The sequence below is a fragment of the Artibeus jamaicensis genome, unplaced genomic scaffold (genome assembly GCF_021234435.1).
Source record: "Artibeus jamaicensis isolate MK-2021 breed Jamaican fruit bat unplaced genomic scaffold, CSHL_Jam_final contig_332, whole genome shotgun sequence".
Taxonomy (NCBI): domain Eukaryota; kingdom Metazoa; phylum Chordata; class Mammalia; order Chiroptera; family Phyllostomidae; genus Artibeus; species Artibeus jamaicensis.
Window position 1 is genome coordinate 5,599,351 of NW_026521788.1, and position 25,747 is coordinate 5,625,097.

Genomic DNA, 25,747 nt, shown 5'->3' on the forward strand with positions numbered 1-25,747 from the left:
AGACCTACCCTGAAGTGTAGGACAGAAATCCAGTGTGTTCCAGTGATGAATGAAGGCCTGTTCCTAAGGAACTGTGTCGCCCCTGTGCCAAAGCCGAGAAATCCCTGTGCCAAGCCCACCCCAGTCCATTTTCAAGTCACACTTGCCAAATGTAGGCCAAAAATTGATTTCGGTGTAAAACTGACCTAAGCGAAGCCAAACAAAGTAAGGCTCACATCAGTGCTAAGGGAAATATGGGTCTCATTCCCGAACCTGGGAGCACTACCAGTGCCCAAGGTGGCAACTGCTGCTGTCAGGTGCGGTAGAGGAGAATGAGTTGTGCCGACTCAGCCATGTTCTCAGTCTCACCGGGCTCCTTGTGACCAATAAGATGCCCTTGAGGATAGGCATCTTATGCCCAGGATGTTAAGGATAAGGACTTGCCACAATGACCTTTGATTTAGGTGGAGTTGGGTGACTGCAGACCAAGGCCCAATCATCCAATGACTAATGAATTCATGCTCCAAACAACTTAGCTGAAAGCTTCGAAGTACCAGGAGTTACTGTTAGCCTTCAAAATATGTATGTGTATTTATGGATAAAGAAATGAAACGTTTTTCATGAGCCCTTTGTGTTCTGCACATCTTGTGAGGTGGGTACTAACTGTCATTCATTGCAGACTAACTTTCAAGGATTTTTGTATTGTGAATAGCATTGGATGAAAGAGATAAAGTGGCCTTCCAGAGCATAGGGTCAGCCCTCCTACTGCCCTTTATAAAAGATTCAGGTGCCCACCCTGACTGGTGTGGCTCAGTTGACTGGGTGTCGCCTGGCGGAGTGAAAGATTGCTGGTCTGATTCCTGGTCAGGGCACATGCCTGGGTTGCAGGTTTGGTCCCCAGTCAGGCAGATACCAGAGGCAAACTGGTCGATATTTTTCTCTCACGTGGATGTTTCTCTCCCTCTCTTTCTACTTCCCTCTCCCTCCTCTAAAAATACGTACATAAAATCTTTTTTAAACGTTTCAGGTTCCCTCAGCTTAGAGTTCTTTCCTATAATGTCACTTACTGCTTGTGATTGTAATCTAAACACACCCATGTCACCCCCAGGCGAGGTTGGGCACCAGAGAAACAACACACCCACGCTATGTTCTTACTGCTTGCTGCGCTGTGAGTAGTACAGTCCCTTGCCTCCGACTCAGGAGCTTTGTATTTTCTGCCAGCATCCATGAAACTACAGCAAGCTAATTTATTAGATTGCAGGTGGAATGAAATCACAGACCCTTCACAGCTCTTGACTATGTAATTGATGGAGAGATGATAGAGTTATCTATCTATAATTGTTAGATAGACAGACAGATAAAACCAAATCTCCTACCCAGCCACATAGTTTTCTGAGTTTACCATGTATACTTCCAGAGGTAGTCTATGCATTAATAAATATATGTATTTTTTTTCTTTTTTCTCCCCAAAGTTACCAGGGGAGAAAACAGTTATAGATACTAAACAGTTATAGATACTGTTTTGCACTTTGTCTTTTTAATTTTAATTTTTTGCACTTTGTCTTTTTTTTATTAACAAAATTCTTGGAGTTCTTTCCATGTTGGTATATTTAGGAACTACCTCATGCTTTTTTAACAGTTGCAAATTAGTCCTTATAATGGAAACATGAGAATGACAAAATGGTACAGAATATGTACTTAAAGAATCCTATTGATTGATATGTAGGTTGTTTATCCTTTTTCGTAACAAAATACTGCCAAGAGTATCCTTATACATACATCATCTTACCATTTGCAAGATTTGCACAGAAAAAAGTTTCAGAATTCGAATATATTCATTTTAATTTTGATATTTTAAAAAATCTCTATGGAGATTGTACTAAAGCCCATCTCCACTGGCAATGCATGGCAACGTATGAGAGTGTGTGATCTCCACACTGAGCCCAGCAGGCTGGTCTGAGTTTTCACCTGTGCCAACCGGAGAGGTGAAAGGTTACATCTCATACACCGAATTTCTTAAAATGAACGAGGTTGAGCATTTTTCTTATGTTGAAGAGCCATTTGTATTTCCTTTTTTGTGAATTCCATATTCCTTCCCCACATTTTATTTCTTATCAGATTGCTGATTTTTTGGACACTGAGTTTCGGGAGCTCTGTGTAATTTGGAAGGCAGCCCTGTGTCTTCTGTAAGTTACAAAATGTCCCCCGGGTGGTGGTGGTTGTGTGTCTTTTGACTTTGTTTTAATTTTTTAAAAAGTGATATTTTGACATGTAATTTAAGACGTGTTTTTATATTCAACTGTATTTTTTGTGGTATCTGAGTTTGTGAGATACTTCAAAAGATCTTCCCAATTCTGAGATTGTAAGTGATCCTTATTTTCTTCTTATAGTTTTATAGTTTGTTTCTTTGTTTGTTTTACAGCTTAACTATTTGCTCCATCAAATCTCTTTTTTTCAAAATAAATTATTAAAATGTACACTAAGATGTTTATCTTTGCCCTGGCCGGAATGGCTCGGTTGGTTGCAGCATCATCCCATAAACCAAAAGGTCTCAGTTTGATTCCCAGTTGGGGCATATACCTAGATGGTGGGTTCATCCCCTAGGCTGGGATGCGTATGAGTGTATGAGAGGCAGCTGAACCACGTTTCTCTCTTGCATCAATGTTTCTCTCTCTCCCTCCCTTCCTCTCTCTCTAAAGTCAATAAGCATGTCCTTGGGTGAGAATAAAAAACCATGGTTATCTTTATTCATAAGGCTGAGCATAGCTTGTTTTAAAAGATGATTTTCTTTACCCTGTAATCACATAATTTTTTAGTGTCCATCCTTTGGCAGGTACACACCTAGATATGGCTTTAGACATAGAGTGGCTCAAAGTACAGTCCACATATGAGCACATAATATGAACCTTATATAGTTAGCATTGTTATCCTATGGAAATAGTGGATAGCTTTTCAGTAGTAACTTGATAAAGGCATTTTGCTACACAAAATTTTAAAATTCAATTGCCCAGGAAGATGAAGGTGGTCCAGAAGAGGCCCACGTTGCTTCTTCGGGAAGGCAATTCACTTGACGGTTCTCTGTCTGGTTCTGCAGAGGGTTGGTGAGAGGGCTTGGCAGGGATTCTTTTTTCTTACCTACGCTGGTTACTAGACGCCAAGCCATTTTCTCTCTGACATTTTTTGGTCCCTACTTATCCTGACCTTCTGTAGGGGAAATTTATTTCCCATCCTGATAGTTGGTAGGAGAATTACAGGAAAAAAAACAAATTTTCATTTATTTTAACTTTAACGTATATAGTCACATAGTTTTCAAAATAGCTATAACCAAATTCACTTTAAAATAAGACAGAAGGAAAAAGAAAGTTGCTGTCCTAAAGAAACCAACGGTATATCAGAAAACATGCTGTTAATTCAAGAATTGTCATTGGCTTAAGTCATCTAATCTTTTCAAGCCTAAATATCATCACTAAATGTCTGTCTTTTGCTTTTACTGCATTACTAGTGAACAATCTCTGTGAATATAAGACAACGTATTATTTTTATAGCCTAATGAGATAAAGTTAATCAAAACCTATAATCAGATAATCTATTATATATAATCAGAAATCTACTAGCTTGGGTAGAAAAGATATAATTACTCAATTTGATTCATTGTAAGTAATTTTAGATGATAGGTATGAAATATATAAATGGACAGCATTTCTGCTTGTGAGGTACTTACATATTTCCCTCAGAAATGCTAGAACTACACACACAACTTACAAGGAAAAGAAAGGCCCATTTTTGCAGGGCTCCTCCAATGTAAGTTCTTAACATGCAACTCCATCAACCGGACAAGGGAATCCCTTTAGATTTACTCCCATTGGAACATATCAGGTTCAGTAGTGATATGGGGAGACTTACATTATCAAGAATGATAAGCTGCTTTAAAAAACTGGGCTACTCTCTTGATTGCGATTGGGAATGGGGCAAGTTTCCAGGAATAAATAGTCACCACAGCCAAGAACAGCTGACTAAGAAAGAATGATCTCCAGACTTTTCCAGAAAGCTGTCTGTTCATTAGGTAATGGTAAAACCGGACAAAAATGGCAAGCTTTAAAACATTCCAGCTGGAATATTTAATTTTAAATATTTCACGAGGAATGTAGTAATTACTGAAGTCTGCATTAACTGGAAAATGGCCTAACATGTTGGGGGAAGGACCTGAAAAGAGCAAATAGCATCCTGAAGTAGAGAAACCCCGTCTGTCACTAGCTAGCTGGAAGACCCTGGGCACATCACGGTGCACACATTTTGTTCAGGGAGGAATTAGGCTAGGCCATGGTTCTCAAGCCACGCTGATCCTAGGCACTTCTAGACAGCGTTTAAAGAACACAACACATACCAATTCAATCAGATTCTCTGGGAATGGGGTGTAGGCATCGACATTCTGTGAAACTTAGCAATGCTAAGAAAAACTAGGCTTGATAATCTCTAGGGTCCCACTAAGACCTCAGTAAATTAAGGGAAGCATTCAGAACTTATGTGGTGTGTGGAATACAAGAGTGTAAAACCCACACAAATGTACAGCAAATCCTAACTAGAGACTCACAACACCTAGATATTAACAGTGAATGATACTCTCAAATGAACCTTGGCTTCCCTACATGAGAATATGGAATACGCTTGATTAATAAAAACAACAATAAAAACACACATGGAACAGAGTAACATGAAAGGTATTATGTCATTAATCTCTGGTGCCATTTTTACTTGTTATCCAATTCCAAATTTATGAAATATATACATATCAAGCTCTGAAAATTTCAAAGATGTGAATCTCTAACACAAACTATAAATCAAAGAGTGTAAAAGCTGGGGTCTTTCTCACCTAAAAATATCAAGAGTGACTATGGCAAAAGCCAAGAGAATTACTTTATGAGGATATAGACACTCCTTATTTATGGAAGAAAGACATAAAGACTAATTCATGACAGCCAGAACCAATAGTACAACTTGAGAAGGAATTGTAGGTCAATTCCTATAAGTGACTGATTTGAATAGGGATTTAAAAAATAAAATAAAACAAAACAAAAACCCTCCCTCGTGTGGCCTGCTGTCCTGAATTTTAGCCAATGGGGCGTGAGTTCTTAAACTGCAGATGTTAGACACGGGCCTTGTGTGGGTTGGGGGAGTGTGTGAATCCTCTGCAAGTGCATGCAAACACTGTGTGTGCGTGTGTGGGTGTGCCTCTGCGTGTACCACTGTGTGCGTGTGTGTGTAGATGTGCCCATGCACAGAGGCTTCTTATCCTTTTTGAGTCAAAAACCTCTTTGGGAGCCTGGGACCCCTTCTCAGAAAAAAATTTTAATGCATAAAATAAAGCACAAGGGACTGTAAAGAAAAACCACCAAATTACAGTTATCAAAATACTTTTAAAAAATTCTAGCACAGTAATAAATATGCTTCTTTATCAATATATCAAATAACAGGGTCTAGCAACTTCGGTAGACCGTTATAACAACTGCGATCATTTTGTAGTAATAAAGAGCACAGACAAATGTGATGTCAACAACAAAGTGTTATAAAAACATCTGTGATTTCTATTGGTGACATAGTCACAACTATTGCTAACGCTACTGTGGTTTGTTGTCTAGGTTCGTCATGAAAGAAAGTGATACATTTCTGTTATAAGTTATAAAAATATTTTCCTCTCCCATGTTCAGAACCCTACTGAGTTCTTGGGACTCTGGATGAAGAACCTCTGACCTGTGTCTTTATCCATCATGAAAGCATTTGTTTATAAGCCTCCAGGAAGGCACTCAGCGGGCTTTTCGTGGACTGGTTTCTGTAAGGCCCTGTGGACACAGGCCCTTGGACAGTCACAAAACAATTTAATGTTTCTTAATTTCTGCATCATTCCTGAAAAATGTACAGTGACTTACAAGAGTCATACACTATAGCAAAAGTTCATGAATTTGAAGTAGAGAAAAATAAAAAACAATACAGGGACATAAAGTGAAATGGCATTGAGCATGAAGCTGGCGTGATAAATGGAAAGTAAGCTACAAAATTTGCTTTTGAGCATTCTGGCAGACATCTTGGAGGAGAAAACCTGGGTAGTCTAAGAATTCGCAGTTTAGAAACTATTATACTAAGCAAATAAAAACAAAAACAAAACTCAGAAAGATAACCCTCTGGCTCAAAGCCCGGATAGAAATTTCTCCCATGGATTTTTTTTAAAGATTTTATTTATTTATTTTTAGAGAGAGGGAAAAGGAGGGAGAAAGAGATGGAGAGAAATGTCAGTGTGTGGTTGCCCCTCATGCATCCCCCACCAGGGACTTGGCCTGCAACCCAGGCATATTCCCTGACTGGGAATCAAACCTGCGACCCTTTGGTTTGCAGGCCGGAGCTCAATCTACTGAGCCACACTAGCCAGGACTACCATGGATCTTTATAAAGAGAATATCATGTTTTGTAATCAGTAAAAAATAACCTCAGTAATATCATTACAGGAGGTATAACAATTGAGTTCCATAGAACTTTTTAAAAATGCATTTTACAAACAAAACAATGGCCATACACCAAACAGAATTCAATGGGGGCTCATGAGGTAAAACTAGATACTCCGCTCTCTGAATTCAAGTGCAAGTAACATGGGAACAGGACAGTCACCCAAGTAACTCAGAAATGACAGCTGGGCCCCCACTGTCAACAGCAGGAGGTGGCAAAGTTTTCATAAAGGGCCAGGTAGTGAATATTTTCAGCTTTCTAGGCCATCAGGTCTATCACAGACACTCAGCTGTGAAAGTAGCCACAGACGTGTGGAAATGAAGGGACACTGCTGTGTTCCAATATATTTTATGTATAGTTACTGAAATTTGAATTTTGCATACTTTTCACAAGTCACGAAATAGAATTCTTCCTTTGTTTTTTTTTAAGCCCAACTATTTAAAAAATGTAAAACCTGTATTTAGCCTACAGGCCATACCGAAACTGGCAGGGGGCTCCCCACACACAATTCAAGTGCTGGTCTACAAGATCAAGTTCCACTCAGACATCTCCTTGACTCTGGTGTCGTTCTCTTGCCTCAAGTTCTCTCTATACCAACTTTTTAGGGCAATTACTATTTCTACATTTCATATGCAACTATACACAAGGACAAGTGGGATGAGATCATGAAGGCAGACACGGCTTCAGAGTTTTTTTGTTCCGTGGAAATAAGGAGGTGATCAGGATGAATGAGCGGCAAATAAATGGTTTAGTTCCCAGTTTCCTCATTAAAATAAATGTACACTCACCAAAAAAGAAGAGAAAAAATTGAATGTAGAGCCCTTTCTATTTCAAAGCCCAAGAGTTTGTTTTTGGAAGGATATAAAAATATATGTAATTAGCTGAATCACTTAATTCATGTGTTACAGCATTTGCAGAACTAGATCTCCCAATGTCAATGAAGCCATGTTGTGTTTTGCAGCTCACAGTTAATGTGCTATAATCCTGATAAGAAACTCTTCATTCGAAATATCATTTAGATGTCCCTGAGTTTGTCTGTTCCAAGACAAAACACAACACTAAGCCACTGAAATCAGCAAACTTGGGTTGCCTCTGCTCTTATGTTAGTTTACAAAAAGGCCCTAGAAAATTTACCTCATCTCTTTACTTTACTGTGCTCATCTATGATTTGTGATACTTATAACTACCCACCATATTGGGGAGCTGCTAGGATCATTAAAAAGAGTTTGTAGATATGCATGATGAAAAAAACTAATTGTGCACACCCAGGGGAACTGTGCTATAATTCAGGGAGGTGGCAATTACCCTCAAAGGAACACATACATATCAAACTGAGTTTCCTAGAAATGTGTAACTACCTTCAGAAGATGCTCCAAACCTCAGAATTCTAGCATCAACACAGGTCTTAGGCACCCTTCTGAATGCTAGCCCTGTAAGTGGTCCAGTGGAGGCTGCATTTCATTACCTCTGTGTATTTTCTTACACTATTGCAATTGGTTCCACAAATAAAGCTATATATGACACCGGCTTCTCAAACCCAGAAAGATTAAAATTCTGTGCCGAGCTGTGGAAATGCCAATGAAACCTCTGGTAAGTACATCCAGAGAGAACAGGCCTGGAGCTTGTGGGGCTTTGGAAACTTGTAACTCATGAATGCTCGACTGTGCAGTGCTTGCATAATGAACAAGGCAAGGTCTAGAGTTACATGTAAGTCACTGCAGTTATTTCTAAGGACACTTATTCTTGAGTGTATGCATTCACCCACAAGAACACTGAAGCTTTGTATTACTAAGGTGAACCATTGGGTTCTCTTCTAAACACTACTGTTCCTAAAACTGGCCACAGAGCCTCATCCGAACTAACATTTACTGCCTTTTAACAGCATTTGCTAAAACCCACATCTTCTAAAGATTATACAACATTCCAAAATGTCCCTGAAGAAAATAACTTGCAAACCAACCACATCATTTTTTTAGATTCTTCACTGCATTAATCTGCATCCACAAAAAATTTAAATGTATATTTCAATGATCAGAATAATCTTCATTCATTCTGGCAGTCTTCGTATCAGTCTATACGCCCTTACATTAACAGAAGAAAAAGAAGGATTGAAAACATGGCATTCATACTTACGAGGTAGTCACTTCCAAATCTGCCACTAATGGTTATACATCCTGAGGCAAGTTATTTAATCCTCATAAGCCTTACAGCCCCAAAATATAAAATGGGGATAAGAACATCAACTACCTCATAGGTTATTATGAGGATGAGATTAGACACTGTATGGGAAGTCCCTGAATAAATGCTTGTTCCTTTCCCCTGTTTAGGGAACCCAGCTGGATCAACAAGGTACCTTCCTGAGTGCCAACGCAGACTTATAATGTCGGCAAGAATATCACAGTGTGACGTTTAAAAGGTTTATTAAATAACAGCCTCAACACTAAGAAGAGAATAGAAGAAACCAGGTATTTCAGATGACCCAGATTTTTCCATTCAATAACTATGGCTGACATGATTTTGTGTCCAAGGGATCTTGCACTGTGAAGACACCTGTGCACATGGAATCTGTGATTTGATTTCTATGTTGCCACCAGTCCTCTCTTCATTTAAATCATGTAACCCCCTCTCCAGTAAAGGACTTTGATCTCATGCCTTACATTTACACCCAGCCCGTACTCCTGCCTCTTACACTGTGGTCTCCTCAGAACGGGAATTCAGGCCTTCAAGGTGCCTAACACTGAGGCTGTGGCCTAGGGTGGCTGACTAGGCAGACTGACCTACGATGGCAGAAGCAGGCGATTTACCACGATGTTTCTTCCAAACTGCACAGAAGGTGCCTCTTACAATCTCACCCTTTCTAGGCACTCCTCATTGGCCGCTAATGAAAGAGAAGCATTATTCGGTGGCCGACATCCTTTAGCTTTGTCTTCCAACTGGGTCAAATTTTTATTATATGAAACATACATGGGTGGCCCAGTTTCCTTTTATCAGCTACAAATCACAGTTACACTTGGCTCTAGTATTAGCAGCTTTGGTAGAAACAAATTATTGCAATCACTGACATGGTTGTAAGACTAAGCAATAAAAACTATTACCCATACTTTTTAAAAGAGTCTGAGAACAAAAAAATATTTATTTTCCAATTACATACTTTATGTCACCATAAGGAATGAAATGTGTGCGATGTGGAGGGTAATATGTATTTCCCAGTGTATGCCATTTACTTTTTTTAAAAGTGCTGGGGAATGTCTCTAAATAGAATTCATTATTATTATCTTGAGATATATTAGCAGTAGGCAGCTGCCAAAATATTTTACAAATGAAGCAGTAATACTTTACTAGTTACCTAATCCAGCTGTTTGCTACTTGGCATTAAATCTCACTCCCTCTATGAAATAAATAACTTATTAACTACAGAGGAGCTGATAAGATTTTAGCTTCTCCTGTGAGTAACTCTCTAAAGACATTTCAGTTAAACAAGTTTCCTTCCCAGCTCATAAACTTGCTTCATGAGAGAGTGAGGACTAAATGAGAGAATGCACGGGAATCCCTGGAACAGTACCTACCACAGCATAAGCACTCAGTGCTGGTGATGAACCAGTCACAACAGAGTAGGAATTTTCTAACACAACATACTCTAAAAAACCAAAACTTGTAGAAATATGCAAATTCCATTGTTGCAATATTTTAAATATATTTTATTGATTGTGCTATTACAGTTGTCCTATTTCCCCCCTTCATTCCCCTCCACACCCCCTCCCACCCACATTCCCCCCCTTTAATTCATGTGCATATGTCACAAGTTCTTTAGCTTCTACATTTCCCATACTATTCTTGCCCTCTCCCTATCTATTTTCTACCGACCGTCTATGCTACTTATTCTCTATACCTTTCCCCCCTCTCTCCTCCTCCCATTCCCCTGTTGCTAACCCTCCATGTGATCTCCATTTCTGTGGTTCTATTCCTGTTCTAGTTATTTGCTTAGTTTGCTTTTGTTTTAGGCATGGTTAATATCTGTGAGTTTGCTGGGTTTTTACTGTTCATATTTTTTATCTTTTTTTCTTAGATAAGTCCCTTTAACATTTCATATAATAAGGGCTTGGTGATGATGAACTCCTTGAACTTGACCATATCTGAGAAGTGCTTTATCTGCCCTTCCATTCTAAATGCAAGCTTTGCTGGATAGAGCAATCTTGGATATAGGTCCTTGCCTTTCATGACTTGGAATACTTCTTTCCAGCCTCTTCTTGCCTGTGAGGTCTCTTTTGAGAAATCCACTGACAGTCTGATGGGAATTCCTTTGTAGGTGACTGTCCCCTTATCTCTTGCTGCTTCTAGATTCCTTTGTTTTAATCTTGGCTAATGTAATGATGATGTGCTTGGTTTGTTCCTCTTTGGGTCCAACTTCTTGGGGACACTCTGAGCTTCCTGGACTTTCTGGAAGTCTATTTCCTTTGCCAGATTGAGAAAGTTCTCCTTTATTATTTGTTCAGATAAGTTTTCCACTTGTTACTGTTCCTCTCCCCCTAGTGGTACCCCTATAATTCAGATGTTGGAATGTTTAAAGATGTCCTAGAGGTTCCTGAGCTTCTCATTTTTTTTTTTTTTGAATTCTTGTTTCTTTATTCTTTTCTGTTTGGTTGTTCCTTTCTTTCTTCCTTCTGGTCCACTCCATTGATTTGAGTCCCAGTTTTCTTTCCATCACTATTGGTTCCCTGTGTATTTTCCTTCATTTCACTTAGTGTAGCCTTCATTTTTTCATCTAATTTGTGACCAAAATCAACCAGTTCTGTGAGCATCCTGATCACCATTGTTTTGAACTGTGCATCTGATAGGTTGGCTATCTCTTGGTCACTTAGATGTATTGGCTCTGGAGCTTTGATCTATTCTTCTGTTCGAGCTATTTATTTATTCATTTATTTATTTTTCTGTCTGGTCGAGCCTGTTACATAGTGAGGGGCAGAGCCTTAGGTGTTCACCAGGGCAGAGCAACCCAGTTGCTGGGTTGTGATGCTGTATATGGGGGTGGGGTCAGAGAGGAAACAATGGCGCTTGCTCTGTTCTCTTGGATTTCAGTCCCTTCTGCCACTTCCCATTCTGGTGCTGGTTTTGGGTGGGTGGGCTTGTGTACATTCTAGGACCCCGTGGGTCTCTCAAATAAACTGTCCTGTGAGGTTGAGAGTCTCTCCCGGCATCTCAAGCCCCATACCCCCCCACGACTCCCACAAGTGTTTTCAATCAGTGCTTTTAGGTTTTATTTCCTGGCTCTGGGGCCCTAGGTTGCACAGTCTGTCTCGCTGCCTGTTCTCACCTGGTTTATCTGTACTCGAATGTGTGTCTGAGGTCAGCCAGCAGCCTTGCGTGCCTCACTGGGTCTGCTTGTTGCCACCCAGCGCCTGGGGTCTGCCAACTGCTGCCTGTACACTAGGGTCCACCAGCCACCGTTTTTCCTGCCTCAACCCCTCTCTGCTGGCCATCGACTCCATCCCTCTTATTGGTCTGAATGAATGCTTGTTGGACTTCTGTACAGTTCAATTTTCTGTCAGTTCTGGTTGATTTTGTTTCTAATTTTTTGTTGTCTTTAATTTTGGTTGGACAAGGAGGCACAGTGTGTCTACCTATGCCTCCATCTTGGCCGGAAGTCTCCATAGCTGCAATATGAATGTATGGGTTTTATTAGTTCTCTTCTTGCTCATATGGCTAACTTAAACACAATGAAAGAATGCACATTTAAAAAATTTTTAATAACTACTCAAAACATTGTATTAGTGACCTGATGGGCCAAGAACAGTAATTACACATATAATTTAGAAAAAGACTGTCTATTGGGACTCAGCGATTTCGGCAGATTTACCTGGCAAGATCATACGGTTACTGTCATTGACTTTATGGTACTTCATGAACTTAGGAAACAATGGAAATGGATAGATTTAGAGATAAAACTGAGAATTCTGAGACCTACAACAAAGATTGAGAGGCTTTATTTATTTATTTTCTTATTTTACTTTTATTTTTAAATGATGCATTTAAATAAAATTTTTTTAATTTTATGTATTACCTTTTAGAAAGAGAGGACAGAAGGGAGAAAAAGAGAAACACCGAAACGGGAAAGTAACAGCAATCAGTTGTTCCCAACCCGGGACCCAGCCCACAACCCAGGCACGTGCCCTGAGGAGGAATGGAACTGGCCACCTTTGGGTTTGCCTGACAACACCCAACCCACTGAGCCACATCAGTCAAGGCAGGACTGAGAGGCTTTAGTGTGTAACTGAACTTGGTCTAACATTCACCTAATACAGTTTCATCTGTGCTATCTGTACTGCACATTCTGTAATCACTGGCATTTTTTTTTATGGATAAAAGGATTAAACAGTTCCAGAAGGCTTAAGGAAGAATGAGTGAGGCTGAGGACAGGGTTTGAATTTTCTAAAGAGGAACAGGCTAGCCAATCACACAATATTTCAAGAGGGTAAAGTTACATTTTTTAAACACTGTTCTTTGACCTGTATGTTCTATCTCCAGAATGTCAAAACAAATGCTAAATCTTAGTCGGGGTGTAATCGTGACTCACTGACAACCAACCTGGAAGTGGGTGTTTTAGGGAAGGGTTTTTTTTTTTGTATTAGAAATATTTCCCAGTTAAAAAAAAAAAGAAAAAGGAAACAAAGACGTAGCAGATGTAGTAAAACGGACAGGGCCTCTTTCCGAGGGCATGTGATAAAGAGGAAAGTGTGATAAAGAGGAAAGTGCTGAGAGAGCAGTTAGCCAATGGGAGTTCTAGCTCAGTGGTTGTATCACCAACTCGTGGCCACAAAGGTGGCTGTGAGCTTTAGCAAAGCTCTTAAATGCTGGGTATCAACTGTAATACAAAGAGGTTGAAGATGAGCTCTTAATTTCCCTTTCACATATTAAATGCTAAAAATACATTTTTAAAGCGGGAACAGCCTGAATACCAAGTAAGTAATTTAAAATTTAAAACTTAGTGGATTAAAAATGAATAAAAAGTCAGTTGGAAATTTTATTGCTGGGCCCAAGGGCAAGGGTAAGACTGACTGGGCAGAAGATTTAAAGAATATCAAGGTTTTGGGTGTGGTGTTACAATTAGAAAAGGTAAATGCTTTGTTTAAAATAGACTTAAAGGCAGAGTTTGAAAGAACTAAAAAACTATAATTAAAAATTATAAGGCTTCAGTAGCTATAGCTGATTATGGCAAGCAGAGTTCCTGGTTGGGTCATTCAGTAAATAGACATGAGTAGGTGAAGTGAACAAACACAGAAGTGAGACGTGACAAGAACTAAAAAGGGAAAGGATATTAGAGACTTTAGGAAAACAAAGTAATACACAATGGGACCGCCAGCAGGGGACCAAAAGGTTAATTCAGGATTTTAGCAGAAGAAAAAATATGCAAATAAAAATCATCATCAATGTCTTGCTAGTTGCTGATTTTTCTAGAAGTTAAGAAGGCATGAATCACCCATAACAGTGACTGGGGAAAGGTGTAGATGAATGAGGTAATGGGGATATATTTCAGACTTCACTGAGGCAGTTTAACTTGCTATAGAGTCTGCAAATGATTTGTAAAGCACACATGGGGCATAAACTAAAAGGAAAAGGGGAATTGTAGTAATATCAGTGTAGTAATACTAGAGCGGATGTAGAAGCTTAACAGATAAAAAACTTTTTATAACAAAACATATAAAGCAAACATTAACTAGATAATTAAAGTAAATATTAACCTAGCATAGAAATAATCTTTAATGATGCAGGCTTTGATATGCAAATGCCTTAGAAAAGCTTTATAATAGGCATAGGCCATCTGCAGTTTTATTGCCAAAAATTTAATATTTGGTGCTCAAAAGATTGAGATTGTAGTGTGTATGTTACAGCATGCTTCCATGGTGCCAGTTGTAGCAAAATCAACTGGAGGAGTAAATCTCAAATGCAGAACGAGTTGCTGACAAGATTTTAAAGGAAGTCACACCAGCCAACTGATGGAAGTCGTTTTACACACCATGTGCTATCGCAGGCAACTTATATTTCAAGTTTTAATATAGTGGCTCTTTTGCAGAGAGAAAAAAATGTCCAACTTGTGCACCAACTTATTCTAAATTAAAAAAAAAATCCTTGGTGATCAAAAAGGCAGAAGTTTGAAAGAATTTTTAACAAATAGCATGTTTTATGATCAACCAATTAACCTTCATGAAAAGCTTTATTTAATCTTTATCAGAAGAGAAGCAAAGGGAGCTTAGATGCAGGTATGAATCTGAGAAGGGCACTGCTCCCGCATCTGCTGCTGGGCTTGGGGCGAGAGGGAGTGAGGGCTTCGGAGACTCTGAAAGCAGGGGCACCGGGTGTGTTTTTGACCTCAAACAGAACCCACAGGAGAGGAGGCGGTAGATCCCTCACAGCCCCCACAGCCCCTAAAAGTCCCAGCACGGTTTCAGAAGTCAGCAGTATGCTGGGAGTGTGGAGGAAGTGTCAAGCCTCACTGGGTTCCTCCCAAGTGTCCTACTGGAGCAGCACAGTGACCTTGGGAACTCCAAGGAAAGCATGGAAGAAGCAAGAAGAGGTGCTGAAACTGGAGGGGACTTTCAGACAGGATTGCGCTCTTCCTGGACCAACACTAAGGACCAGACAGGACAGGGAACATCTCTGAGGGTACCTGCACAGGCAGAGGCCACCGGGACAAGGTGAGCATCCCCCACTCCAGGCCTCAGCGACTTTGGGTGTGGGGCAGGATTAAATTACATAATTAAATATGTGTGATTTAATTTTACTTGTTCTTAAAGTACTCCCTTAATAAGAATGATATAGGTGTGATACGAAATATGAATGGTACATAGGAATCGAGAGGAGGCAGAAATTTTTGTTTCCAGCAGTGACGGTCTAGGTTATACACACCCATCCTTCCACGAAAACAAAGAAAAAAATGGCTAGTTATAATATAGTATCATCTCATTCAAAAGTCAAAAAGCTGACAAGACAGTATATAAGAAACCGCCAGACCAAAATCTGCAGGAAAGCGGGAGCCTAAGAGGTAAACAAACAGGGAGTCACTTTTATCCTGATAGCGGCAGATCTGAACTAATTTTTAACGGCTTTACCAGGGAGGGGAAACAAATCAGGGCCCAGAACCCACTCAAGTGGGGTGAATAAAAAGGCTTTTCCTTACACTAAGCTGAGTCTCTGAAGAGTCACACCCAAAAAAACAAGAGTGAGCCAGAATGATCCCACCTCCCTCTCTGAGAGGCTGCAAGGACAGTTGCCTTGGCATTGAAAGTATCATAGGGAGGTGGGGCCCCTGAGATGTTGTACTCACAGGCTGGCCCTTGTGTGCAAAGTTGCAACTCAAATTTATATCACCTGGGTGGTCTAAAAAAACTTCAAGTGGTACATTTAGGTTAAAGTGGTCCTAGACTGGTAATGCCGTCAGGCACCAGGCAGAAACAAAAGCAAATCTTTAGTGGGGGGAAGGCCATTCAACCTAAGCTTCAAAGAATCCCTGAAAGTAATCTTTCAGGGGTGATGACAAAGACCCAGGCAAAAATAAGCAAGCCCACAAGAATAGACAGATAAGAGGGGAGGGAGAGGAATCAAAGAAAATTCTGGATCCTTAAAGCAAATTCGTTTGCTAATGAATTCTGCAGCTATTTATGCAACAAATATTTATTGAGCACCTACCCTGACCCAGGCTCTATGCCAGGTTGTGGGCACATGTGCCATGTCAGCTGTCATGTGGGATTTCACCCGGGGATGAAAGGTTAGTTGAACTGCCATTATATTTATGTTTATTTACCTTTAGTTTCTGTGTTTTCCTAAGACTTTCAAACACAAGGACCGATGAGTGTCCATTACTATTTAGTGACAGGTTTTGAAATAAACAATAATCTCCAAGGACTGAGGCTGACATCATTGATTCCTTTCCCAGACTCTAAAGGTTCCACGTTTAAGCCTAAAATCCCCTAAGCAAACCACAGAGCCACGTGCATTAACAGAAAAGTGATGAAAGGCAAAGAGAACTGCATCAGAGACATAAAACCCAGAGTTAAGTACATTTATCTTTAACTGTACACGTCCAAACAGATGATCTTAGAAGAACTGCATGAATTGGGCATTAATTTTAAGGTAGATATGGAAACACCTGAAGCCTCAGGAAGGGTGGAAAGAGTTCAGTTCAAAATTTACTTAGACATATAAATCACCTTTCTTGGCCAAGGTGTTTGGCAAACTCTTGCTGAAATTTGGGTTACTCTGGTGCACTGACACTAATGATCGACCTTTATCCTGTAACTGTTCAGAGTAAGGATTCAAGTAGTCAAACTATCCACGTCTGCATTTGTTTGCTGTTATTGTACGTTTTGTAAATATTATGGTGGTTGTCACTGAGCCTGCAGCACAGTATAGACTTGGTTTTTCTTCTCCGTGTTTGCCGAACCACAGCAGTCCGGTGCACTAATGCTAATAATAGCTCCTTACTCTGGGCCTGGAACTGTGCAAAACAGTTTTTACTCCTCACAGCTGTAAGGGGTAAGTCATTGTTATCCTGACTTTGTGCTTGAAGTTGGACAGACCTGGACTCAAATCCTGCCCTGCTTTTGTCCCTTCTCCTCCCTCAGAGACAGGCTCAGTGTTCCGGGTGGGGGTTGCTGTGGATGAAATGATATGCAGTGTGGCAGGGAGCTGGCCTCTGGAAGTACTTGTTTCTTCTTTCTTGAAACAGTTACTCATCATGAAATTCATGTCTTGCTTTAGGCAGCATCTTCAAACAGGTAGACAATCTCTTACATTTACAAAGAGTTTAACGCTTTCAATACCCCTTCTCTCCTCAACCATTGGCGGTTTGATCCTTTGGAAAAGACTTTAATACCTTAGATGACATTTTAGATTTCTTGTCTTCAGGACATAATATAACCATCAGCCTTAAAAAATGCTAATCCAGGAAGTTATGCAAGAAGAAAGGACCAGGGTTTTGCCTTTCTTTCCAGTCCCCTGGAGGCAATGCCTCCCTTCTCCTAGGTGTCTTTGTGTGTGTGTCAGGGGCGTGGGGTGTGGCTAGTGTTGGAGGTAACTCAAGGGAAGGATGTGACACCGAGGTGTCCTGGGTGTGCACGATAAAGATGCCTAGCACAGAAGGAATGTACCACCTTCCCTTATAAAAGAACATTTCATTTACTGTTTCTCAGGCTTTTGAGACAATCATCCTACTTTCTCTTATTTAAACCCAAACTACCGTACTTACTCTTCTTACAAAGGTCTGGATTGAAAGGATTCATCATTGTGGCGAAAAATCCTGGGAAAGATGTATTTGCCCTAGTATAGCCCCTGGCATGCAGTAGGGACTCAACGAATACTTGAAGCTGCTGCAGTGGCTGTGGTGTGTCCTCTCTTGGCCACGCAGGAAGAAACCAGTGCACTGTCCTCCCTCCTGGGGTAGTTTCCTAGCTCAGCGAGATACACTCCTCAGATAGCTGAGAGGCCCCGCAGGTGGATAGCTTTTGTTTTGTCCTGCAAGGTTTTAAAATGCATTTTGAATGAACATTTGAGGCTTCAGGGATTTCATACACATTTACGGCTGGCTTGCTCTATCCACTAGTATCTCTCTGGCCCTTCTGGGAACTTGTGCTGATGCCTGGATTATAACTGTGAGGGCTAAACAAAAGTTCAGAAGTCCTGTTAGCTATATCAGGTGTTAATTTGATCCTACAAAGAATGTGTTAATTTAATCCTATAACAAACATATTTCCAAACACCCCCCCCAAAAAAAAACTAGAAGGTTTAAAATGTGTAAACCCAAAACCCAAAGACCCTGGCCCTCAAATTTCTCACTCTGGGAGAACTGACTGTGCAGGTTGCATGATCAGCTCTTAAAGCCCTTTTGCAAACTGTCCTCTTCCCAGTTCTTGCTAACTAGGGGCACTAAGGGGAAAGGCCAGCGGCCCTTTTAATACTGATGCTTGTAAAAAGCCCCTGCCACCCCCCCAAACTGGGAAGGAATTCATTTCTTTTAAATTTTTAAAAATTGTTGTTCTATTACAGTTGTCCCAATTTCCCCCCATTGTTCTCCCCTGCCTCCACCCCAAGCCCTGCTCCCACAGTCTATTCCCACCCTCCGGTCCATGTACATGGGGCATTTATATTTGTTCTTTAACTAGGCTGAGGAAGGAATTCCTGACGCAAGCAGTGAGGAAGCATTAAAACTCCACTGACATAAAAATCCACTAAATGCCATAGTAGCTTGTTATTTAGAAGATACGCTTTAGAGTTTTACAGAAATTAATCAAATTAAATAGACATAAAGTGCAAGTGATTTTCACTTGACCATATATTACAATCCTGAGAGTCTCCCCACTTTAAAATCATTCCTATAAAAGGCAGGTAAATCCTGACCAATCTCCCTTTGCAAACTGATGCTAGCTCCTCCCCCCCTCCTTTGCTGGTCCCGTGTGATCCCCAGAAACCAGAGCCCCCACGCCCTCCCCCTTGCTGCTGAAGCCCACACTTCTAGCCCCTGCATTGCCTCTTCACGTTCCTTCTCCAGTTCTTACTTTTTCATCTCTCCCCTGGCCCACCACAAATACACCTTAGAGATATTTCAATAAGCATTATAGAATAATAATAATGTTTACATTACTAATATATTGCATTACCACATTACTACTACGTATACTAATAAACATGTACTGATCACCTACTATGCGCCAAGCCCAAGTTTAACTATTTAAGAGAGGTTCGTGCATTGATTAAACACTATGAACACCTGAGACTTGCAGCGCAGTAAAGGTGAGCGCTGAGCAGTCAGGTCTGCTGGTTGGGCGGTAACAAGGCTTGCAGACCGCCTCTGTGGTTCAGATGCCGGCTACAGGCTCCTTCCAACTGCTAAGACTCTCTGATCACTGCTGGCATATTTAAGGATGTGAAATTTAGAAAGCCTCTATTGCTAAGTGGATAAGGAACTTTTGTCTTTGAAAAGCCCACTATTTCCCATAAAGGGGGTGTCTTAGATTAAATCTGCATAAAACCGAACCTCCTCAAAACAATCCCCTCATCTTACTCTTCAGCGAGGAGTCTCCTAAGACTGAAGCTGAGGGGCCACCAGATGCCAAGGGGGTTAGAGGGAATTGAGCTAAGGGTTAAATCCTGCCAGGGTAGAAAAGCAATTTCCTCCAGTAAGTCCTGATAATTGCAGTTTCCTCTATGAAAGTCTGTCATTAAAGTCCACTATGAGGAGGTTCAACAGACACAATTCCAATAACTGTCGCTGACGTGTACCCGGAGACCAGACCTGGCAGAACCAGAGTCAGCTGAGCCCGCCACCCACTCGGGTATCGAACAGAAGAAAAGGCGGGTCTGGAAAAAGCTCTCGGGGAAGAAAGGAAATTTCCTCTTTGTGGTCCTTTCTTTTACTTGGTAACCACTCCGAGAGCTCTGGAGGTCTAGCCCGGAATGACCACCGCAAGGAGGGCAGGTTCCTAAAAGCGCGAGGCGGAGGCGGAGCCTCGCCTCCCCGGCTCGCCCTCCTCCTCCTCCGGGCGCCCGAGCCTCGGAGCCGGGGCTGCTCGCCTCCGCCCGAGACCGGGGGAGTCCCAGTGCCCCGGGACGTTCGGCGCAACCACCCGGGTAGCGGGGAGGAGGAAGGCAGGCGACTGGAAGCCTACCGTCCTCTGCTTCTTGACGCCCGACATGCTGGCGGCGGCGCCCTGCGCGCTGGAACGCGGATCAGCTCGCGGAGTCGAGACGCTGGGGCGCACGGTGGCGGCGGCGGCTGCCGGACTCCCGGGAAGGAGGTATAAAAGGGCTCCGCAGACACGTCGCACTTCCCTTGACCAGCCCCCTCCTCCTACTCCTCCTCCCGCAGCGCTCCTCTCCGCCCAGTCGGCTCCGCAGGCGGCGCCCAGTCCGGGGGACCCTGCCGCCGCCTGGGCGGGGTCCGGCCCGGCTGTCGTGGGTGGGAGCGGCCGGGCCCACTGGGGTCGGAGGCAGGACCCCGCAAGCCCGCAGGGCACACCCGCAGGCGTCGCGCGCAGCCCGGGGTCAAATTCTGCCTCCCCTTGCAGACTTCCAGCTATTCCCAGAGCATCCCCCACCTCCCACTGCACCCCCTGCGCCTCTTCAAGGAAGACTCCGGACTCTGGGACCCGAGAGGTTATTCGGTTGAGGACGAGGAGGCTCGAAACCCCAGACTTGTTGGCATGGTCCCCAGCGGGCACCGATGCCGGCTTGCCTTCATTTGCAGTACTAACGGCGACGGTCAACCTTCACTGATCTTCACGCTGCACTCTCCTGAGCTTTGCTTTAAGTTTCATGTGCCAACGCTCCAGGCACCGAGTCCTACATTCTCATTTTACAAATGAAGCAGTTGAGGCTCTCAGACTTTCTCAGGGCGACATTCCAAGTGAGGGGAGTCGAAGCCAAGCTGCTGGCCTGGATAGTCCAGGTTTCATATGGCAGCGTCATCACAGAGGATGATGATAAAATCATTAAGTCTCGTTGCTTGCCCTTGTATTATGTGTGGGCCAGGCACGGTGCTAAGGGTTATATGTATTCACTCCTTTGGAGCTCACAGTGTTTTCCTGTGTTTAAGGTGGGCCAGCTGAGGCACTGCTCCTTTTCGTGAAGCCAAGTAAGCAAGGTCAGGCCCAGAAGGTGGCCAGTGGTAGCCCAAAGACTTGTTTCTGCCCATCCCCCAAAGTAGTCCTGCAGTATTTCTCTGTGGTCGGCAATGGGCAATAGAATGTGATCTGTGGGAAAGTAAAAGGAGGCCCAAGGCGAGAAGTCTTAAGGCTTGACCCAGGGTTCAGAGCACAGCCTGAGACAACTCTCTTTAAAAACCCAGAGGTCAGGGACAAGCTGTGATTAGTTTGGAGAAGAGAAACCGGGATTAGTGTTGGGCACCCTGAGGGCAATTAACAGTCTCACACCCCTCGGTAGCTTCATTCTTTGCACAAAGCCACAACGCAGCAGAGCAATAAGGCGGTGGGAGGAAAAGCACCGTGAAGGTGCACAAGAGCCACACTACTCGTTCCAACTCCGGTCTTCTGTGAAAGGGCTGAGCGGTTGTACTCTGAAGGGGTGAGGGATGGAACTTTTCTTTTCTCCCTAATTGTGTTTCTGGACGACTGCCAGCTCTAGAGATAGACAGACGCATGGAGATCTGAGTATTCATTGACTGCCCTTCTCCATGGAAAGATGGGAAAGAAAAATAAATCAGGAGGCAAATCTTAAAAGGGAACCTACATGTTTTTACAGTGTTGAAATGTCGGTATATTTATTTTTCTTACTCATTTTGAATAAGCTGCCACTGCTCTTTTCAACGATGAGCAGCTAGAGGGCAAATACTGGGTTTGAGTTTCTGTACTGCACACCAACTAGTACATTTTGAATCTATGTGGTTTAAACAGTAATATCCCATTCTAATTTCATTGGAAATAAGAAACTTTTGTATCAGTTTCAACCATATCTTGGACCCTGCCAGATCCTGCCTAAGAGAAAAGTGCAGATGGAGAAAGAGCAATTGGTGCAATTGTATGTTTTTCATATTGCTTTAAAAAAAACCTCGTGTTCTTAAAACAGAGGGAAGTCAGAGGCAAATCCCTAGGGCTGCTTCCCTGTACGTTCTAGGCGGACGGTGGAACATGGACGCTGAGAGAAGGAGGTAATCGAACCTCATCACTAGTTGAGCAAAGCTGAGACTCCGGCCCAGGCCGACTGACCCCTCAAATGCTCCGTGCCTGGCATCACTCAGCCGCCAGGTCAACTGTTTCAAGACCCCATCGTACTTGTAAATTAGACTGTTTATCTTGTTTTAGATCTGATTAATTCTCAAATAGTACTTTGGAACAGATATTCTTACTCCTTCCAAAGGCTTGTGAAATAGAAGGCCTGTGGTCCCTGGGACCCAAGCTGCGGGTTGTTTAAGATCCTTTAACGGCACACATCATCAGTTTAGTTGTAATGCAGCATGGCAACTCGCTGAAAAGTAAAACAATCATTCTTTTTTACTCACCCAGGGTTTTTCTCTTAAAGGGAATGTTTCAAATTCTTTTTCCTTCTGAAAAGATATGAGCAGCTAGCAGCTTGATTTTTGGAGTTTACCATTCCAGCCCAACAGAAGTGGGGGAAGACTCATTCGGGGGAAAGGAGGGAGGGCTGAGGATCAATTGTCCTTTCACATGGACACACTCTCCATGTTTTCTGCACTAGTGTTCTCTCCAAGACCCCCTGTAAAACACTGTGGGCTACACTAATTGTACCAACTCATAATCCTTGAGACGACTCACAACATTTGCATGAGGTTTTCTTTTTTTTTAATTTTTATTTTCTTATTTCCAGAAACTGACTGGGCTTTAATAATTAACTTAATGAGGTAGTGATTATAATGTGGTCCTTTTACTGTTTAGAAAAGATGGAATCAGTCACCTCACTCAAATAAACAAGGGAAATTAATATACAAAGAACGAGAGTGTTGGTGAGATGTTTATGCCACCAGTTCTCCCACCCATTTGGGTTGGGGGAGGTCATCCCATTTTAGGGGACCTCGCTTGGAGGCACTGCCCCTGGATGACCATTTCAAAGAAATGAAAGCTACATTACCCTCTAGTGGCTATGATGCATAGAGACTGAATGGTTGAAACCCCCTGTACGAAAATTAGTTATTTGGTTCCCTTGGGTCAAGGACCCCTTAAAGAAAGTCCGCTAGGATCCAAACACTCTTTCTGGGCACAGGACTTCTAACATCAGCAAGATGTGGTTCCTGTTTTTGAGAAACTCATGATCTAGTAACGGAGACAGATTCCTCCCCTACCCTCGCCCCAATTACTTTAATACAGTACATGACTTGGACAGGGAAAAATGCCATTTTATTTTGGCTTAAAACACATGCACATCACTTATCTTTGATGTAGGGCCAAGGGCTTCTATTGTAATATAGATATGCTGGTGGGAGTTCCAAAAACCACCCTGGTAAGGCATCTTCAGTGATTTCCAGTTTGGGATTTTATAAAGTGGAGTTAAAGATTAAGAGCACTTAAATAATCTAAGAGGAGATTCAAGATTTTTACACACCCCTGCCCCATCTTCGTTCATTCTCTTGCCTATACCTTATTCAACAGCACAGTTTTTAGGAGCTAATAGTTCCAAAAGATCCATCTGTTTCCATAGACAACACAACTCTTATTTCCGTCCCCCACTCATATGCTGTTTACTTAAGTCACATCTACTGAATGACTTAATACCACTAACAGGTACAATTGGCATAGGCAGGTTTGGGAACAAACACAATGAGTCTGGGTAACCATCCAGTTCGGGGAGTGAAGGTTGCAGAAGTATGTGGGCATTCCAGTGTGTCCTAATGTCAAAGAACATTCAGTGTGCTGTGGCATCAGTCATTATATTTTCTAGAAGAAATAGAGAACATATGTTAAACTGGTCAGTTAAAAGAAAAGATATTGTGGGAGCATGGTGGAGGTATATTTAGTCAATCAGTGTAATCACTAGAACTTTGGAAGGAGGGAGAATGGAGAGGGATTGTAACAGGGTGCAGCCAGGTGGGCAGCCCCCAAAAGGGATTTGGAGAGGGGTCCAGAACTCAAGATGCCCAGGAAATATTAAGATGTCCTCACTCCTTCCCCCCTACAGGTGTGAGTTGGGGAAGGGACAAATGGAGCAGGGCACATTGAGAGCTGTTTTGTAAGCAAAGGCTTTGCAGCTAACCTCTGGCATGGTCATTTAAAATGTCTATAATTTTAACTGGCTGCATAGATATGTTAAATATCTATGGCCACCCTCTGAGCCAGGGGATGGAAGTGACTTCCACCCCAGATGTAACTTGGGGCAGGTCCCCCGAGTTACAGTGCCTGCATGAGAGCTTGGAGATGATTGGCTCCACGACATGGGGCCACACCTGCCCAGATTCACTATGGCAGCCCAGTAAAGCTGGAAGGATGTGGGAGTGCTGGCAAGTATAGCCGATTGTGGGAGGAGTTGGAAATGGGGCTGCAGAGGAAGATTGGCGCGGGGATTTAAACTGAGACTCGGCAGCCACTGGGGAGAGCCATGCAGCTTTGCCAGAGTGGGGACCCCCGCAGCCATGTAAGAAGAGAAAGAGCCTCACATCTGGCAGAGTGGAGATCCCCAAAGCTGGGGGTAGAGAGAATCACCACGTGGCTTTAGCAGAGAACTGCCACTCAGCTTTGGCAGAGTGGTGACCCCCACCCCCGAAGGTTTGGAGGAGAAGAGAGATCCACATGGTTTGGCCAGAGTGCAGACCCCTGCAGCTTTGGTAGAAGAGGACCATGCAGCTCTGGGGTGCTCCTTTTGGCCATGTGGCCTCAGAAGCAGGAGAGACTTTACCTGGAAAATGGGTACAAAGACCTCCTACCAGTAGGCCATGAGAAGGTGCCACATGGCTTTGGATTAATTAGAGATCCTGCCTGGACGGTGACACAACTTGGTTTATCCAGCGGCCTGAAACAGGGACGTGTGCTTCTTTTCCTGAGTTCCAGTACCCTGAATTAGGGTCAGGGGGAGAAGAAAGCACTGTGGGCGTCATTTTGATATTTTGATGAGGACGTTGGGTCACTACTTTAAGCCTGTACAGCATTAAATAAATATTCCCTTTCCTTTTCACAGACCTCTGGCATTGACAGATGTCTTTCCTATAGGGCGGCAGACATAACGAACCTGGGGGGGTCCTTTCAGTATTAGTATACCATCCTCGGCCCCCTCTGTTCAATAACAGTTTTTGGCATCCCTGGGTGGGCCAAATATTGGCCCCCCCTTGGACTTCTGTTCTGTAACAGGATGTCAGCCTTTCTTGGGGAAGAGGATGATACATGAACTGAGACTTGAAAGGATAGATTTTGCCGGCCCTCCCCTCCCTTAAGTGGGGTATATGTGAATTCGAAAATTTAAAGGCAGAGAGCCGCATGAAATAAGCTGGTATGTTCAGAAAATTATAAGTATCCGTATCGCTGAGTTTAGGAGATAGAACAGAAGTGGGAGAGGTTGTAATACAGGATGTGCTGTCTACAATCAGGAAGCTATGTGATTGTATATGTTCTTTTCCTCATGCTCATCAGAGTGCATCAGCCATGTGACTGACCTTCCATTTGTTCATTAGTCATTACAGGACACTTCCCATGTCCAAGGGGTCTATGTCTGGTGAGACAGGTAAATATGTGCACAAACAATGCCAAAGGAATGTGGTAAGTGCCTGAGTAAAGAGATACTTGAAGTAATAGGGAAAGCACATACTCACAAAGGCAATGGCTGCTGG

The 25,747-nt window shown here is 42.5% G+C and overlaps 1 protein-coding gene across 1 annotated transcript in view; it reads right to left on the minus strand.

Moving 5' to 3' along the window:
* The window catches only part of PAPSS2 (3'-phosphoadenosine 5'-phosphosulfate synthase 2), a 74,008-nt gene extending 53,795 nt beyond the window's left edge, over positions 1 to 20,213 (minus strand). Inside the window, exon 1 of the mRNA XM_037156579.2 lies at positions 20,130 to 20,213. Coding sequence (XP_037012474.2) covers positions 20,130 to 20,156 — 27 coding nt within the window. The 5' untranslated portion in view covers positions 20,157 to 20,213. The remainder of the gene's footprint in view (positions 1 to 20,129) is intronic.
* Between the last annotated feature and the right edge of the window lie 5,534 nt (positions 20,214 to 25,747).